This window comes from Thunnus thynnus, chromosome 6, assembly GCF_963924715.1.
Source record: "Thunnus thynnus chromosome 6, fThuThy2.1, whole genome shotgun sequence".
Taxonomy (NCBI): domain Eukaryota; kingdom Metazoa; phylum Chordata; class Actinopteri; order Scombriformes; family Scombridae; genus Thunnus; species Thunnus thynnus.
In genome coordinates, this window is record NC_089522.1 from 11,029,253 (window position 1) to 11,045,771 (window position 16,519).

General features: G+C 44.9%; 1 protein-coding gene across 2 annotated transcripts in view; it reads left to right on the forward strand.

Moving 5' to 3' along the window:
- The first annotated feature begins 409 nt into the window (after positions 1–409).
- The window catches only part of celsr3 (cadherin, EGF LAG seven-pass G-type receptor 3), a 109,421-nt gene continuing 93,311 nt past the window's right edge, over positions 410–16,519 (forward strand). The window contains exon 1 of one of the 2 annotated variants that reach the window (XM_067591664.1): positions 410–6,776. In XM_067591664.1, coding sequence (XP_067447765.1) covers positions 1,028–6,776 — 5,749 coding nt within the window. In that variant the 5' untranslated portion in view covers positions 410–1,027. The remainder of the gene's footprint in view (positions 6,777–16,519) is intronic. The other variant, XM_067591665.1, reaches the window with a different exon arrangement.

The following is a 16,519-nucleotide window of genomic DNA, read 5'->3' on the forward strand; positions in this document are numbered from 1 at the left end:
ACATCACCAGACTGGAGTACAGCTTACTGCGTGTAGCTTGACATAAGATGATATCACAGAATAAGAAAATCTAGTCCATACTGAGCAAATGACGCTGCGAAACTGGAGCTTAGGAAAAGTAATAATGTTTTTTTTTCCGTGTCACAATTAACTTTCTTTGTATTGTTTTACTTCTCTTTATAAGAAAGTTTGTAGGAATTGCTTTCCTGCAATTGATCCAAAAACCTACCCCACTGTTGCAATATTTTATTTGATTTTAAAATGTCAGAAGGGTTTTTATTTCTAGGAATAAGCAGCATTGCTGGGTTTGTCCTGGCAAAACGTAACAAAGCTGCTGGTCTATTTGTTAATGATGATATTCTTCAGATGATAAGATGATGACTGATTGTGTGATTGTGTAAGAAACAGGCTATAATGTCCCCCTCCTATTCCAGTTGTGGATATGGCTGCCGCGGGTGCTGTGTACAGCCCTGCGCATCGGAGCCAACCATTATGAGAGAGAGAGAAACAGAGAGAGAGAGGGAGAGAGAGAGAGAGAGAGAGATGCAAGCAATAGGGGGAGGGGTGGAAGAAGGAGAGAGGAGGAGAGTGTGATTGTGAGTGTGTGTGTGTGTGTGGATGGATGGATAGTAGCCTACCACCGGGCTAGAGGAGCGCACACACACATACACACACTCAGAAGGATAGTGTGTGAGCCAGCCAGCCAGTCAGTGTGTGTGAGCCATGTTGGATGTGAATGAATGTGAGGAGAGATGCTGCTGCCGCGCCGCTCCTAACGCTCAGATCTCCAGCTCCACGGACCACAGCGGGTAGATGCCAACTCTCCAGGCCGACGGAGAGACGGGGGAGCCTGGGGGAAGGTGTCGGGCGGTGCCGGCGGTCCTGGAACTGGCCACCTAGCCGGAACGAGGGACAGAGAGAAGTAACGAGGAGAGGGGAAGACGCACTCGAGAGAGAGAAAGATAGAGAATAGGCAGAGGTGGAAGAGGGAGAAAGGAGAGGAGAGACAGAGAAAGGAAGAGACTAAATGGCTGCACCGCTACCGGGCTTCACCCCGCTCCTGCTCTCGTCTCTGGTACTCCACCTGCTTCTCCTCGGCCCTTTGTTCGCCCTCACCCCGGGGACGGTGAATACAGGAGGGGATTGCAACCGATGGACACCGGCCCTCTGCGACCGAGACGCCGGTAAAGTGAGCCAGCAGCAACAGCAGCAGCAGTGCGAGGAAGCAGGGGAGTCGCCGAGGGGCAGCTGGAATCTACGCCCAAGCAGGTGGACCGTAGAGCGGATACAGACTGAGGGATGCTCTGGAGTGCGGCACGTAGGAGGGACGCTGGGGGGATATCACCGGGATGGGGCGAGGGGGACACGAAAGGAGAGACTGAAAGCAGTCGGGACGTTTTGGAGGAGAGGAGACGGCTCCCCGCCACTGCCACCTCCTCCTCCTCCTCTCCTCCCAGGTATTAGGAGCAGGTCGAGCTCCGATGGAGTCGGCGCAGGAGAGGGAGTGGAGAGAGGGATGAGGAGGAGGAAGGGCGTTGTTTCACCTCCCTCTTCACCTGCATTCACCTCCTCGCCGGTTCAAAACGGTAAAAAACGGGCAGTACAAAGGACTAGAGCGTGCGCGCAACGATGGCCGGCGTCGGGGCCACACCTCACCAAACGTGGCGCCGCCAGAGTCTTTGTGCACGCCTCTGGCCTGTTCAGGGCACCCGGAAGTGGAGGGAGGAGAAGGGGAGAGGTGTGGGAGAGGGCTCATGAGGTGAGGAGGCTCTTTGCTACAAGCTGTTCCCAGACACCCGGGCGTCTCCACCGGTCAAACTCCAACAAACAAGCCCTTTCCCCGGCCAGCAACCTCTCACCTGGCCCCTTGCCAACCGTTTCCTCTTGTTGCATCTATCCTATTTCTGGATACAATTCACCACATGCTGAGGCTTCAAACTATACCTTTGAATTTAATCCCCGTCTCACTAACAATTCAGATTGTATCCGGGCATCAAAATTGGACTACATTTTTAATTTTTCAACTCGTAATTCCTCCCAGAGCGAGTACACAGATGAAATTCAGCTGCATACAGGTTACAGGAACAACAACAGGGCTTGGGCTGTTGATGGGGGCTCAGCCAGCCTGGACAGGAGGGCTGGTAATTGTTCTCATTTGGGCAGGCACAATGTTATCGATCCCAGCAGCAACAGAGAGGGGGGTGATGATAGCTGTTTGACTGGGTACATTAGGAGCAGGGAGTATGAGAGGTGGGTGAGGAATGGGGGGAAGGAAGCGTACAGATGTAGTTTACCGGCAATGATTAACCCCGGTACCGGGGTGCACCGAGGTTGTTGTGGACCCCCTCTCCGTGATGTGAAAGCAATGTATTACCACGCCAGAATTATGGATGAGGGGAGGAGGAGGGATGAGAGGAGAGATAGAAATGATGGAAGAGGAGGAGGGGTGAACCAAGGCAACAAACACATTAATTTATCTAATTATCCGGATAATGATTTGGCTTTTCCGATTCTGAAGCTCCTATGTAGGGCTGATAATGAGCTTCAGCAGGGGAAATCAACACCTGCAACCGGGGGGCAGAGCAGTCAAACCCGGGGAGAGAGCAGGGAGGTTCCCGGTGGTTGCTTTAGATGTTTGGACAGAGTAGAAATGGGGGATGGATATTCAGCAGAGTTTATGGTTCTCGAGGGACGCATAGCTCAGAGGAATCCCCCCATCCAATTTATCCTCAGCAACATCACCGAGACGCCCGGCCAACGTTTTGTATTCAACAAAAGCGCCATTCCTGAAATCGCATCAACATATCCTGGCCCGGTGCTCAGTGCGCCCACTCAAAAACAAACAGGCGATTATGTAGAAACTGAAAAGCTATCCAAACCGCTCCGTCTATCAGCTGAAAAAGTAAAACCAACTTCAGAGACAGAGTTTGCCGGTGACTCAGGCTTTTTCATGCCTGCTAAGTTTCCCGTTACATCTCCCGGAGTTGTGTCTGCCACGTCTCGCTTTGCAACAGCAATCAAGCCACGTCTTCTCACTCAGCCTGATCACATTACAGCAAAGCACTTCTCGTTTTTCTCTGAAATTAACCCGACCACATGGCGGGACGACTCTCCACATTCGCTTTACTTACCCTCTGTGGAGGACATGATTTCAGCACGACGGACAGCTCCCCCAGACTCACGGCTCATGTTTTTGTGGAGCAAGTTTAACACCAACAGTAATAATAACAACAACGGGGAGGAAGAGGGAAACAAGGAGATGGATGGATATAGTCATGAATCTGAAATAGAAAAATCGCCGTGGCACGGTCAGACACAGCAACAGGACCTATGGGAGAGCGCACTGCGAGAGTTGGTCCATGCAGGGTGCGCTGACAGCGTTTCTACCGACTGTTCAGCCACCAAACATGGGGACCATGCACATATGCAATTAAAATCTGGTAAGCAAGTGCCATTAGAGCCCGAAGGTGTCAGACAGTCAGATAGGCAGCAGATGGGGACAGAGGGAGAAAGGGAGAGGGATGGAGAGAGGGAGGGAGACGGCGTGGAGGGCTCTGCTGCTGTTGCCGCCGCTGTTGGGGGAGGAAAATTACAGGTGGGGGAGGGCGAGAGAGAGGCGCGGTTGATGGGAGGGAGAGAACCAGGGGGAGAAAATGAAGAGGAGGAGGAGAGGGAGAGGGAAAAGGGAATAACAAAGGCAAGCCAGGCAGAGGAGAGAGAGGCAGAGGGAGGGAAGGGTCAGGAAAGGAGCACCACCACCATCACACAGCCAGATAGCGAACGATGGAAGAAAGAGAGTCAGGAAGATGAAAGCCACGAGGGAGGAGAGGGGGTTGAGAGGGAGGTGGAGGGGGAGGTGGTGGAGGAGAGGCACAGTTCAAGGGGAGAGAGGAGCCTGGAACGACTGATAATAGTGGGAGATGATGAAACCTCACAGGGAGAAAGGGGGAGGAAGGTTTTGATGCCTTGGCCCCGCTCTCGACGTGCAGCCAACAGGCATCCTCATTTCTCCCAGTATAACTACCAAGTCCAAGTGGCTGAGAACCAGCCACCAGGCACCTCAGTCATTGTCATGTCTGCCACAGACCCAGATGCAGCAGACGCAGGCAGGGTGAGCTACTCAATGGCTCCACTGATGAATAGTCGATCATCTGACTATTTCCACATCCACCCAGACACAGGTCTCATCACCAGTACTCAGATTCTAGACAGAGAACACATGGATCTGCATTACTTCCGGGTTACGGCGACTGATCATGGCTCCCCTCGCCTCTCTGGCACCACAATGGTGGCCATTACTGTTTCAGACCGGAATGACCATTCTCCTATATTTGAGCAGACTGAGTACAGAGAGACCATCAGGGAGAACGTAGAGGAAGGGTATCCCATCTTACAGCTGAGAGCGACAGATTTAGACTCCCCATCCAATGCAAATATCCGTTACCGGTTTATCGGTGACACGGCTGCAATGGCAAGAGCGGCCTTTGAGATCGACCCACGCTCTGGCCTCATTACAACCCGTGGAGCAGTGGATCGGGAAACAAATGAACACTACACTCTACAGGTAGAGGCCAGTGACCAAGGGAAGGAACCGGGGCCACGCTCTGCCACTGTGAAAGTTTTCATCACTGTTCTGGATGAAAATGACAACGTGCCACAGTTCAGTGAAAAGCGTTATGTGGTGGCTGTGAAGGAAGATGTGCGGCCTCATTCAGAAATCCTCCGTGTAAGTGCAACAGACCGGGACAAGGACAGTAATGCTGCTGTTCACTATAATATCATCAGCGGAAACAGCCGTGGACAGTTTTCCATTGACAGTGTCACTGGGGAGATCCAGGTGGTTGCACCACTAGACTATGAGGCCGAACGGGAATATACGCTCCGTGTTCGTGCACAGGACAATGGCCGACCACCTCTCTCCAACAACACTGGCATCGTCAGTGTACAGGTGACAGATGTCAATGACAACCCACCCATCTTCGTCTCCACACCATTCCAGGCGTCTGTGCTTGAGAGCGCCCCAGTTGGAAGCTCCATCCTCCACATCCAGGCCATTGATACCGATTCTGCTGACAATGCACGGCTGGAGTACAGGTTAACTGGCACCAGCTCTGACACACCATTCGTCATCAATTCTGCAACAGGCTGGGTCACCGTCAGCTCCATTCTTGACAGAGAATCTGTAGAGCACTATTTCTTTGGAGTGGAGGCCAGGGATTATGGCATGCCACCTCTTTCTGCTACAGCCAGTGTTACAATAACAGTGATGGATGTTAATGACAACCGCCCTGAGTTCCTCCAAAAGGAGTACTATGCCCGTCTGAATGAAGATGCGGTGGTAGGTACCAGTGTGGTAACCGTCACAGCTGTGGACCGTGATGTCAACAGTGCTGTGACTTATCAGATAACAGGAGGGAACACCAGAAACCGCTTTGCCATCAGCACAGCAGGAGGGGCTGGGCTTCTCTCCTTAGCCCTCCCGCTGGACTACAAACAGGAGCGGCGTTATGTTCTTACAGTCACTGCCTCTGATCGCACGCTCCATGACACCTGTCAGGTGCATATCAACATCACAGACGCTAACACACACCGGCCTGTATTCCAGAGCGCTCACTACTCTGTTAGTGTGAACGAGGACAGGCCACCTGGGAGCACCGTAGTTGTCATCAGTGCAACAGATGATGATGTTGGTGAAAATGCTCGCATCACATACTACCTTGAGGACAATATCCCACAATTCCGCATTGACCCTTCGACAGGGGCTATAACACTCCAGGCAGAGCTTGACTATGAGGACCAGATGACCTACACTTTGGCTATAACAGCTAAAGACAACGGCATACCACAGAAATCAGATACTACATATGTTGAGGTGAATGTCAATGATGTGAACGACAATGCACCTCAGTTCCTCAGCCCCAGATACCAGGGAACAGTGAGTGAAGACGCCCCTCCCTTCACCAGTGTCCTCCAAATCTCAGCCACTGACCGTGATGCACATGCCAATGGTCGTGTTCAGTACACCTTCCAAAATGGTGAGGATGGGGATGGAGACTTCACCATTGAGCCCACATCTGGCATTGTCCGAACTATTCGGCGTTTGGACCGTGAGAGCGTGCCATTCTATGAGCTCACCGCCTATGCCGTAGACCGTGGTGTGCCCCCACAGCGAACCCCCGTCCACATCCAGGTGACAGTTCTCGACGTGAATGACAATGCCCCTGTCTTCCCTGCTGATGACTTTGAGGTTCTAGTGAAGGAAAACAGCGCAGTGGGCTCTGTGGTAGCCCAGATCACGGCCACAGACCCGGATGAGGGTGCCAATGCTCAGATTATGTACCAAATCGTGGAGGGCAACATCCCTGAGATCTTCCAGATGGACATCTTTTCAGGGGAGCTCACTTCGCTCATTGATCTTGACTATGAGGCCCGCAATGAGTATGTCATTGTAGTCCAAGCCACCTCAGCACCTCTAGTCAGCCGGGCCACTGTACGGATCCGATTGGTGGACCAGAACGACAACCGTCCCACTTTGCAGGACTTCCAGATTATTTTCAACAACTTTGTATCCAATCGGTCCAACAGTTTTCCCAGCGGGGTTATTGGGAGAGTTCCAGCCCACGATCCCGATGTGTCAGACCGGTTGTACTACACTATCGACAGAGGGAATGACCTTCACCTGCTGCTCCTGAATCACACCAGCGGAGAGATCCGACTGAGCCGAAAACTGGATAACAACAGGCCACTGGTGGCTCCCATGATGATCACCGTCACAGGTAAGAGAGCATGGAGGGAAAAATTTGAGGGAAAGGATGGGAGGGAGGGTGTGTGTGAGTGTGTGTGTGTGTAGTTGGTTTAGATTCCCCTGCAGCTTTATTCACTGTGACAAATATGGTGACGATAAGGACTGAGACTCCACAGGTCTGTGTGTGTGGGATAGAGGTGGGGGTGGAGTGGGGTGGTGGGGGAGGTTGGTAATGCTGGATTGCATTAAATTGAGCTCTGGGCATTGCTTCTACCTTTTTCATTCGTCTTTTTCTCTTGACTTGTGTTCAGGAAGGAGTGACTTTGATCTTTTAAATTTGAAGTGGGGTAGAAATTACAGTTATGCATGACAAAACATGGTTATTATGTTAGAGAATCTTCCTGAAGATTCGCATTCCTGTTTTGGTTATTGATGGAACAAGTAATTGAAACTAACAAAAATGCTTCTTGAAACACATTCAGCTGATTGAATGAGTGGGAGGGAGAGAGAGCGAGAAATTGAGATTTGTTACCTGTGTCTTAGACATCTGCTATCTGTACCCAAGTCTCTTAAGGAGATGGCTCATGGGAGAAATTGTGTGCATGTGTTTGTGAAAGAAATATAGACAGTGACAGAGCTGCTACTCAAGTTAGATTTACTTGAGAGCATGTGAGGTAAACAATTAGGAGATTGATGCCAGTTGGAGTTTCAAAGTGTGGTAGAGGTGAGAAATTTCTGAGAAAAGAATGACGAGAAAAAAAGCACGTGTGATGCTTAGTTTGGATTTTGTGTGAGAAAATGTGACAGTAAATATAACAAAGGGAAGAAAACGTGTGGCAGGAGATAGATTTAATGCATATTTGAAGGCACTTCAATGTGAGGTAACTGACAGTAATTATTAGCGGGTTTTAATATCAGTCAGCGTGTTGCCACTTTATGAGATATTCTGTTGCAAGCAACTGGTGTACAGCAGGTATTTAAATTTCAGGCATGGCAATGACAATTTTGTTGTTGTGGTTATGAGCAGCAATCAATATCATAGTACCACCAACATGGTTTGATTGACAGGTGATCTGGGCTAAGTGCAGTCCAAGTTGCCATAGCGATGAATGCTTTGCACTTAAGATTTTGTAAAATTAAAGAAATCTATTGGAAACATGCAATTCCAACTGGCAGGACCAACTGCTGTCACCGGTTATTACAGCAAAGGAAGAGTTTAACATTTTGTGACATATGTTTACTTAAAACTTGTCTGCTAAAATGATAAGTTGTCATTTTTACATTTCTTTTTATTTGCATGGACTAAACAAACAAGATAAAGTGTGTTAATCTGTGAGCTTTAGACGTGCCTGTAGGCATGTTTTTGAACTTTGGAAGGCTTGTTGTTTCCCATTGCTTCCAGTCTCATCTATTCAACATCTATTTGCTTGCATTTCCAGGCTTTTGCTTTAAGATAAAGGCTTCCTAAAAGCTTTACAGGCCTCTTTGCTGTCAGTGATCAAAGCCCCAGAAACCAAATAAGGAAGAATAAAAAACGAGAGCAGCATTGTTGTTTTGAAGGCCTGGTTAGTGCTGTGTTTGTATTCTGTCAGAAAGCTTTAATGTAAGAGCGCTGGCTTGGGAGTGTGTATGACCTGCTTCCCTATTTACACTGCTTTTATACCAGCCTCTCTGGTGACGACCTAGGCTCATACATATTCATTTTGGTGTAATTTCGGATATGTGAGTGAGGAAAGGACTGTGTGAATGAGTGAGGAACCCATCAAGTGAGCAAAGAAAGAAGTGAGTGATCAAATGAGGGAGGCAGTGAGTGAGTGACAGGTGAGTAAATAAGTTGGCAAGTGAGTAAGTAAGTTAGTTCGTGAATGACAAAGTGAATGGGGGGGTTGATCGGTCAGGTGATTGACAGAGTGAATGAGTGAGCAAAAGAACAAATGAGTAAGTGAATGATGAAGGAGTGAGTGCAAGAGTGATTGATCAAAAGTCTGAAAGAGTGAACAAGTGAGGGAGAGAATAAAAGAGAAAAGAATGAGTGAGTGAGTGGGTTTTGCAAGTGATTGTGAAGTGTGTAAGAGAATGAATGAAAGAGTGAGTTTAAGAGTCAAAGAGTGAATGAGTGACTGAATGAATTAGTGAGTGAGTAAATGAGCAAGTATTAACATTAGAGAGTCAACGAAGATGTGAGTGATTACATGACCAGTAGAGTGAGTAAATGAGTAAATGAGTGACTGAATGAACAATTATTCAAGTGAACAAAGTGAGCAAATGTGTATTTCTTTTAAGTGGAGCAGGGAGAGAGTGAATGTGTGACTAAACCGGAATGAGCGAGTGAACAATGAACAGTGTTTGTATGTACGCGTTTGCCAACCTTTGTCTCCATCTGCCTCTTCTGTCGAGTATTTAGCTCGGCTGAGCCAAACGTGTGGATTAATTTCTAATTTTCTTGCTGTTTCTCCCTCGCTGCGAAAGTATTTTACTCTCTCTCTCTCTCTCTCCCTCTCTCTCCATCGCTCCAGGATTTGACAGTTATGAGATTATAATGAAACAACAGTCAGCCAGAGTCATGCTCGGAGCAAAGCTGTCACTTCCATTGTTTGCTGTGTGTTATCTGTGACTACCCGTCCCTCCTCTACACATCACTTTCTTCTTCTCCTTTATTCTGCCCATCCTCGGATGGATAGATGAATGAATTCTTCTCAGTCAGTTTTCTTGCTTGCATTTCTCTCTTTTTTTTCTTTTCCTTTTGCCCTTTCTACTCTCTTCTCCTACTAACCATCTCCTCTATATTCAACCCCTTGTTTCCTACTTTGTATATTATTTTTCTACTCACCTGCTATGTCACTTCTTCTTCCCCCTTTTTTACCTCTCTCTCCTCCCACCCCGTCCCTTCTTCCATAATTAGCAATCCATCCTTCTCTCCTCTGACTCTCCTCTTTCCCTCAACACCTCCCCGTAATCCTCCTATAACTCTCATGGGCTGTTTCTCTTCCATGGCATATTCTTTTCAACTCTGCTCCTCCTTCCTCCTCTTCTCTTTTCTGCTGTCTTCTCTCCTTATTTTCTCTCCTTGTGTGTCTAAATGTCAAGTGCCTGAATGTGTTGTGTATTTGTGTGTGTGTGCTTCTGCAGGCATGTGCGTGCCTGATGTTGTGTGCTTGTGCGTGTGTAAATGTGTACTTGCAGGGGTGGTATCATTTGGTGCGTGCGTGTTCGAACAATGTTTTCTTGTAGGAAAGGGATTTTTTTTTTTCTCTGTGTGTATGTGCTTGTGTGTGGTTTGTGTTCGCACATGTGTATGTGTGTGTTCGTAAGTGTGTGTGTGTGTGTGTGTGTGTACTCTCAGGTGGCTCAAAGCATTGCACTTGAGAGTGTATTCATGTCTCTTCAATGAATAATATCTGTGCATGCCAGAGAGTGCTGGGACTACGCTCCTCTCTTTCCCTGCTTGTCTTATTTTCTTACTTCCTCACACTTTCCTGCATTCTTCCCTCACTTTCTTTGTCTCTCATTTCCCATCCTCCTACCCTCTCTCACAGTCTGTATCTATTCTTTCTCTCCTATTCTCTCTGTGACAGTTTCAGACTACTGATTCTCAGCATAATTCCCATTTTTATGGTACATTGAGATTAAACGCTGTAGCTGTGCTTGTGTTGCCAGCCGTTTAAGCACCCGCACTTTTACACACATGAAACTGGCTTAAGGGTCAGCCGGTTGAGGGAAGTAATGGGAAAAAAATAATTTTAGCTTGGCACCCCAAACAGCTCAAGGTGCCCTTGAGCAAAGCAACCCCCCCAACTGTTCCAGTGGCCGAGAGCAGAGAACTGTGGTTGTACTGGCCAAGTCCCAGTCGTGAGTGTGTGTAACAGTTTGAATGTAGAGCAGCGCTTTGCTGGAAGAGAAAACACGTGCCTAACTGGACTTCCCTCGGTAAATGAAGGTCGAGGCAAAGACTCTGTGGCGTTAATATGTTAGATAGACTTTGTTCAATTGGCCTTTTTCACAGACAATAACAATAAAATTCTTGATGGCTAATTCCATTTAGCTGCTTCGGTTTCAGGGCCCTTGTATTGTGCATGCTGGCTCACTGTCACACTGTCATGGCTCACTGGGACACTTGAACAGAACGGAGCCATCGTTAATGTCATTAGTAACACCTGTGCTTTTCCTATTACAAGTCAAAATGTCTGCTGTGAAAAATAAGCCTATTGGCAGTGCATATAAAAGTAGTTTGAAAGAAAAATGTATTTGGTGTCAAGATATTTTTTTCTCAATCTTCTGTTTGGTGTTACACAGAAAAGTACAGAGGGTGATGTATATTCTTCATGAGAAAGGAGTTTACTTTTGCAGCAGCTAAATCACAATCGTAAATGCTGCTACGAATCTTTGTCATATTAGGTTTCATGCCAATTACTGACATCTGTTAATCCCCAGTATAATATAGATGTCCAACATAATGTAATCCGGTTGGTTTAGGTGCAAGAGCTGAATGCCCGACCTCTTTCGTGACAAATACTCCTAATTGGTCTTCATCAATATGGCTCACCTGTGTAGCAGTGTTTCTGACCCTGATTAGGTTAGTGTTTAGTTAAAGCTGCATAAATTTACGTTTTTGGCCAGTTGGGAGAAGAAGTACTATTACTGAATACTAAGAACTACCATGATTAAGTGTTAGAGTAATGCACTGACGCTATAGCATTATGTAAGACCACCAGTTTATTTGTGCATAGTCATGGAGGACATTTAAGTGAGTTATAGGTCTGCCCAGTGCTTCAGTGCTGTACTCTCTGTAAATAAGTGGAGTTGTGATACAGTAAGGCATCATTAATAACAACTGTGACCTGCTCTACATATGTATGTTTTTTAAGGGCTTTTAATGAAAAGATTTTATACAGATCACTTTAAAGAAGACAAATTAACACAAATAAAATGTAAAACCACAGATGTTAAACAGCAAATAAAGTACATACTGAAACAAAAATAGTATAAATTGTAAACTCATTTGTCAAAGTCACATGTCGCAGGCTCACGTAATGCAAGCGTTAGTACATAGAAGAGTGAGCAGTCCGCACAACCGTTAACCAATCCATGTAACTGATCTGATGAGCCAAAGCAACATTTTGTGAACATGCAGGGCACCAATCTTTCCTCCATACTGATTTGAGTTAATTGGAGTGGTGTTGAGAATGACGACTCACCACCAGTATACTCACACACTGGTTTACTATGTGTTGTTACTTACAGTAAGCCTGGACACAGGTCAGTGCACCATGAATACGCTTACAGTGCATATAGGTCATTGCACTGATGTTAACAAAGACCTTTCCCTATCAGTGCATTGCGGGTGATGCTGCATGTGTAAGACAACTATTGCATTTACATGTGGGTCAGCTGAGAAAGGTCAACACCCAAGAGCAAATACAATCTGAATAATGTTCATGTGAGATAATAATGTGCTTTTTATACAAGAAAGGAGGTAAAATGAAGCAAAAGTACAGTGTGTACTCTCATGTTTTATTCCTGTTGTTGATGCCATATTTCTACCCTGCCCTTCTATCACAGTACATGTATTAATTGTCTTCAATCACCAAAGACAAGCACAGCTTATACACTTCATAACAAAGACAGAGGAAGAGGAGAGAGAAGTGAGCACAGAGAGTAAATGTCATGAACCATTTTTAATGTCATGTTGTGATGAGAACATGGTTTGCCCCCTGAATCCCCACGATGGCCCACAGGCGTCGTTTTACCACCAAAACAAAGTGGTTTTATATAATAGGCCTTTCAAAAGCTCTGTGAGTGTGTGCAGCGTAGCCTGTCTGCTTCTTCCCCTGCGACTTTTCTTTATTCTCAGTTATTTGCAAGTTGCTGTCTGTCTGTCTACTCAGTTCTGATAACATGCATCGTTGTGCATAAGTGAAATGCCTACTATATTGTAGTATTGATAGTTAATCATGATGATCATACAGTGCATTAATTACAACTAATACCGCCACTACTACTATCATTATGACTACTATTACTACTGTAATCAAATCATATTGTAAGCCCACACACTGGCAGCATCCTGAGAATGTGAATGAATATGATAAAGTTGCTGCTTTTCTAGAGAGCTGATGAGATGACACTTATTCACATCTCATTTCTTAAAAAAAAAACCCCCAAAACAGCCATGTTAGTTGTTTGTTTGAGATGGATTCACTTCCTTCTTTGATGACACAGCATGTAAACGCTCTACAAAAGCAAGCCAGGAAATAGTGTAGCTTAAAAATAAAGATAGGAAGAAAGCAGCTCTAGCCTGGCTTCACCTTTAAAGCTCAGTAATTAACATGTTGTATCTCGTTTTTTGAGTCTGTACATAAAAGTGTGTGTAAAAATGATAAGTTGTGGTTTCACCTCCTGGAGTCTGCTCTTGGCCAGTCTTTATGCTAAGCTAAGCTAAATGGCTCCTTGCAGTAGTGTAATATTTACTGTGCATATGTAAGAGTGGTATCAATCTTCTCATCTAACTCTGCCAGGAAAGCAAAGAAGTGCACTTCTAAAAATGTCAAACTATTCCTTTGATCATCAAAAACTGTTTACCGTACATATTGAATTAAAACAGATCTTGAGGAATAAAAGAAGTGTACAAACAAGGCTCAAACCCACAACATCATGAGCACACAGCACTTACTACAGCTCACTTAGCAACCACGATGACCTACATGTACTGTATATACTGTAGTAGCCACGCTATAGAGGAACCTTTATCAGCCCATTAGAATCCATTAGACGAAGCCTTCATGTCTTTGGCCTGATGGGGTTTGATGCATCTACCACCCATCAGGAGTTAAATGGTTCAGGCGGAGCAGAAAGGATCACAGATTTTGACACAGTTTTCTCTGTCCTCAGAGGTTACAGAGAGCCAGATGGTAGGTTTCTTTGCTGGATAGTTAGTGTCCCGGCGCCGGGACCAAACGTGTGACCTCAACAGGTTTTTATGTATATATATGTATGTAAGTAACAATAAGAAAATCAGAATTTTGAGTGCAGAAGGACTTTAAGTGTTTGATACAATACACAGCTTGTGTTAAAAAGAAAGTGGGCTAAGTAAAAGGGTTTTGTTATCTTATGCAAATGGATAAAAACAATGTTTTTAGAGAGGAATCACATTAACAGTACTAATAAGATGTCTGTTTTACTGCTTTAACTTATTCAGGATTTGTCGGCTTTGCTCTCAGGTCTCTTTTAAATGCCAACTTAGTTTGCATTCATACAGCTTTACATATTCTCATCTGTGAACTGCCCTTCACAAATACAGTCCACTTGATATGAGTCCTTCTCTTGGGTAACAGTGTGGTTTCAGTGACAATGACCGCTGGCAAAAAGAAATAACATTCTCCACAGGGGAATATGGTGGTGGTGGTGGTGAGAATTCAGGCATAGTGAGCCACCATCAGTTTTCAGGGAGTTGAGAGCATAACAAATTCATGTTCCCCACTGCGACATTTGCAGCTAGTTTGGGAAGTCTCTAGCCCTGAAATCTATTTTCACTCCTCTTTTTCATCCCTAAAACCCTAAAAATAATACTACCTTATTACACTGGGGGGAAATAATGATTATGTAGAGGATCAGGTATTATAGAAACAGAAAAGTAAAAAAAAAGTTTTATGATGGTGAAGCATCCCTTTCTGCAAATACTCAAGATTAGTTTTGCTATCACTTGACTAGGTTTTATGGTCTAGGCTTGTTGCTCACTTGCAGCCTCGGTTTTTCTCTGTGGACTCTCAAAGCAGACCCATACATATGTTTTAAAAAAACACATGCAGGATGAATGTGTTATAAGCTCTGATAACATATTCAGCCTGCATAATACATTACAGAGAAAATATTCAAACTCTTGGTGGCAGAAAGTTTTATTACAAACTGTGCCTTTAAGATTTGCTGCATAGTTGTATAATTAGTATTTGTGATAAAGAAAAGATGATTTATTAAATGTCACAAAGTGAAGGAAATGTATGAATCCTGTGCCTGTGCTACGCTCCAGCACCTTGCTGGATGTTTTTATGCTTTGTCTGTTTCTTTAATTAGGAAGGCTGACATTCATCCACTGCATTTCCCTTCCCATTAGCGGTCTGAAACAAACACACACGGCTGGATGAGTATTCAAATACCAAAAATAAAGCAAAAGATAGATTATGCTGCCAAATGAGTAGAAAAATGGCAGCTGGGACACACTATTATGCAATAAGGCATCTGAACAACGATTGGAGCCCACCAGGACGCTATTCACTTATTACTGAAACTGAAGTCTTGATCCTTTTGGGTTTTTTAAATCTTGAATAATGACCATCAACCTTCTCTGCAAATAAAGTTTATATTTTATCATGCTTGTAACAATTGCTTTATACTAATTCAAAGAAAAAAAAGAGTTATAGAGCACATTACAAACACTAGTGCATCACAAACGCCAACTTACCCAAAGGTTAGATTTTCAATCCTTTCAGACATCTAAGGGCCAAATGGTGACTGGCAAATGGACATAAGCGTTCATGAATAGCATTTTAATAAGTTGTTTGTGTTGGTTTGTGGCTAAATGAAAATGGGTTCAGTCCAAATCAGCCACCAGAGAGGAGTAAGAAGCACAATGCAGGGAAAATGAGGAAACATCATCCACAGACTGGAACTTCCATGCTATGTTTAGCATTGTATCATCAGTAAATCATTACTACATTAGCTTTACGACATTAACATGATTACTGTCAACAAACAAGATCATTGCACAGAGAGAGAAGTTTGACAGCAATCTGGCCTCTGTGTTAGACACTGGGCTGGATTTGATGAGTCTGTTAAAGTCTGGATTGCTTTTAAAGCCGTAACGCTTTGCAATGCTAAAAAGTAGCGAGATTAGCTGTTTAGCTATAGAAGGATTTATATGACGTGTAAAAATCAGTGGAGCTTTCAGGAGCCCATAATACTTTATGCTTTGGTCAGCTCTTGAATTTATCAGTCAGCCAATCCTTGCCAACTTGTAAAGTTGGGAAATATCACATGACTATGTTAATTTTACAAGGTGAGCTCAGGTTGTCATCAGTTACTGGTAAATGAATGAAGAAACTTGAAAAAAGACACAGAAAGGTTTAAAATAAACGTCACTGTTTGTTCTTGTTAGCATTCCTCTGGGACACGATGTTCATCACAGTATGTTGGAGAGATTAATCTGCTCCACTGTTTGCTAGTTGTTCATATGTGTTGAAGTTATATAATACATCACAACTAGTACCGTAAACCTGGGTAGCTAAGTGGCATAGATAAGTCTCAATAGTAGTTACGCTTCTTGGTGGTAAACTTGCAAGTTTGTGACTTTGGGTTGATGAGGAGCGTTTGAATGCATCATCGGTCTCTGTAAGGCTAAAAGACTAGCAGGAAGGTGAACTTGTCAGCAGTTCAGGGGATTTTACATTGACGTCAGATGTGTGTAACGTAATAAAAACACCTCTTACATGACGTGGAAGCTGTTGAAAACTTATGAGGAGAAAATTGAAGCCTGAGATTTTTGCTGTGACAACATTCCTACACTTGTCTGCTTTTGATCTCTGATTCAATATTCAGTGTTGGAATATGGCGGCCCCAAGCCACCTGGAATAGGGACAGGCTGTAAGACGAGTTTGGCGTAGTGGCCACATATTGCAACTTCCAGCAGCATTTTCCGTTTCATTTGCAATAATATAATAGAAAAGGAGCAGCTGTACAATGGTGAATCTTTTTTTCTGAGTGTCACAAACCTCCCTGAAATCA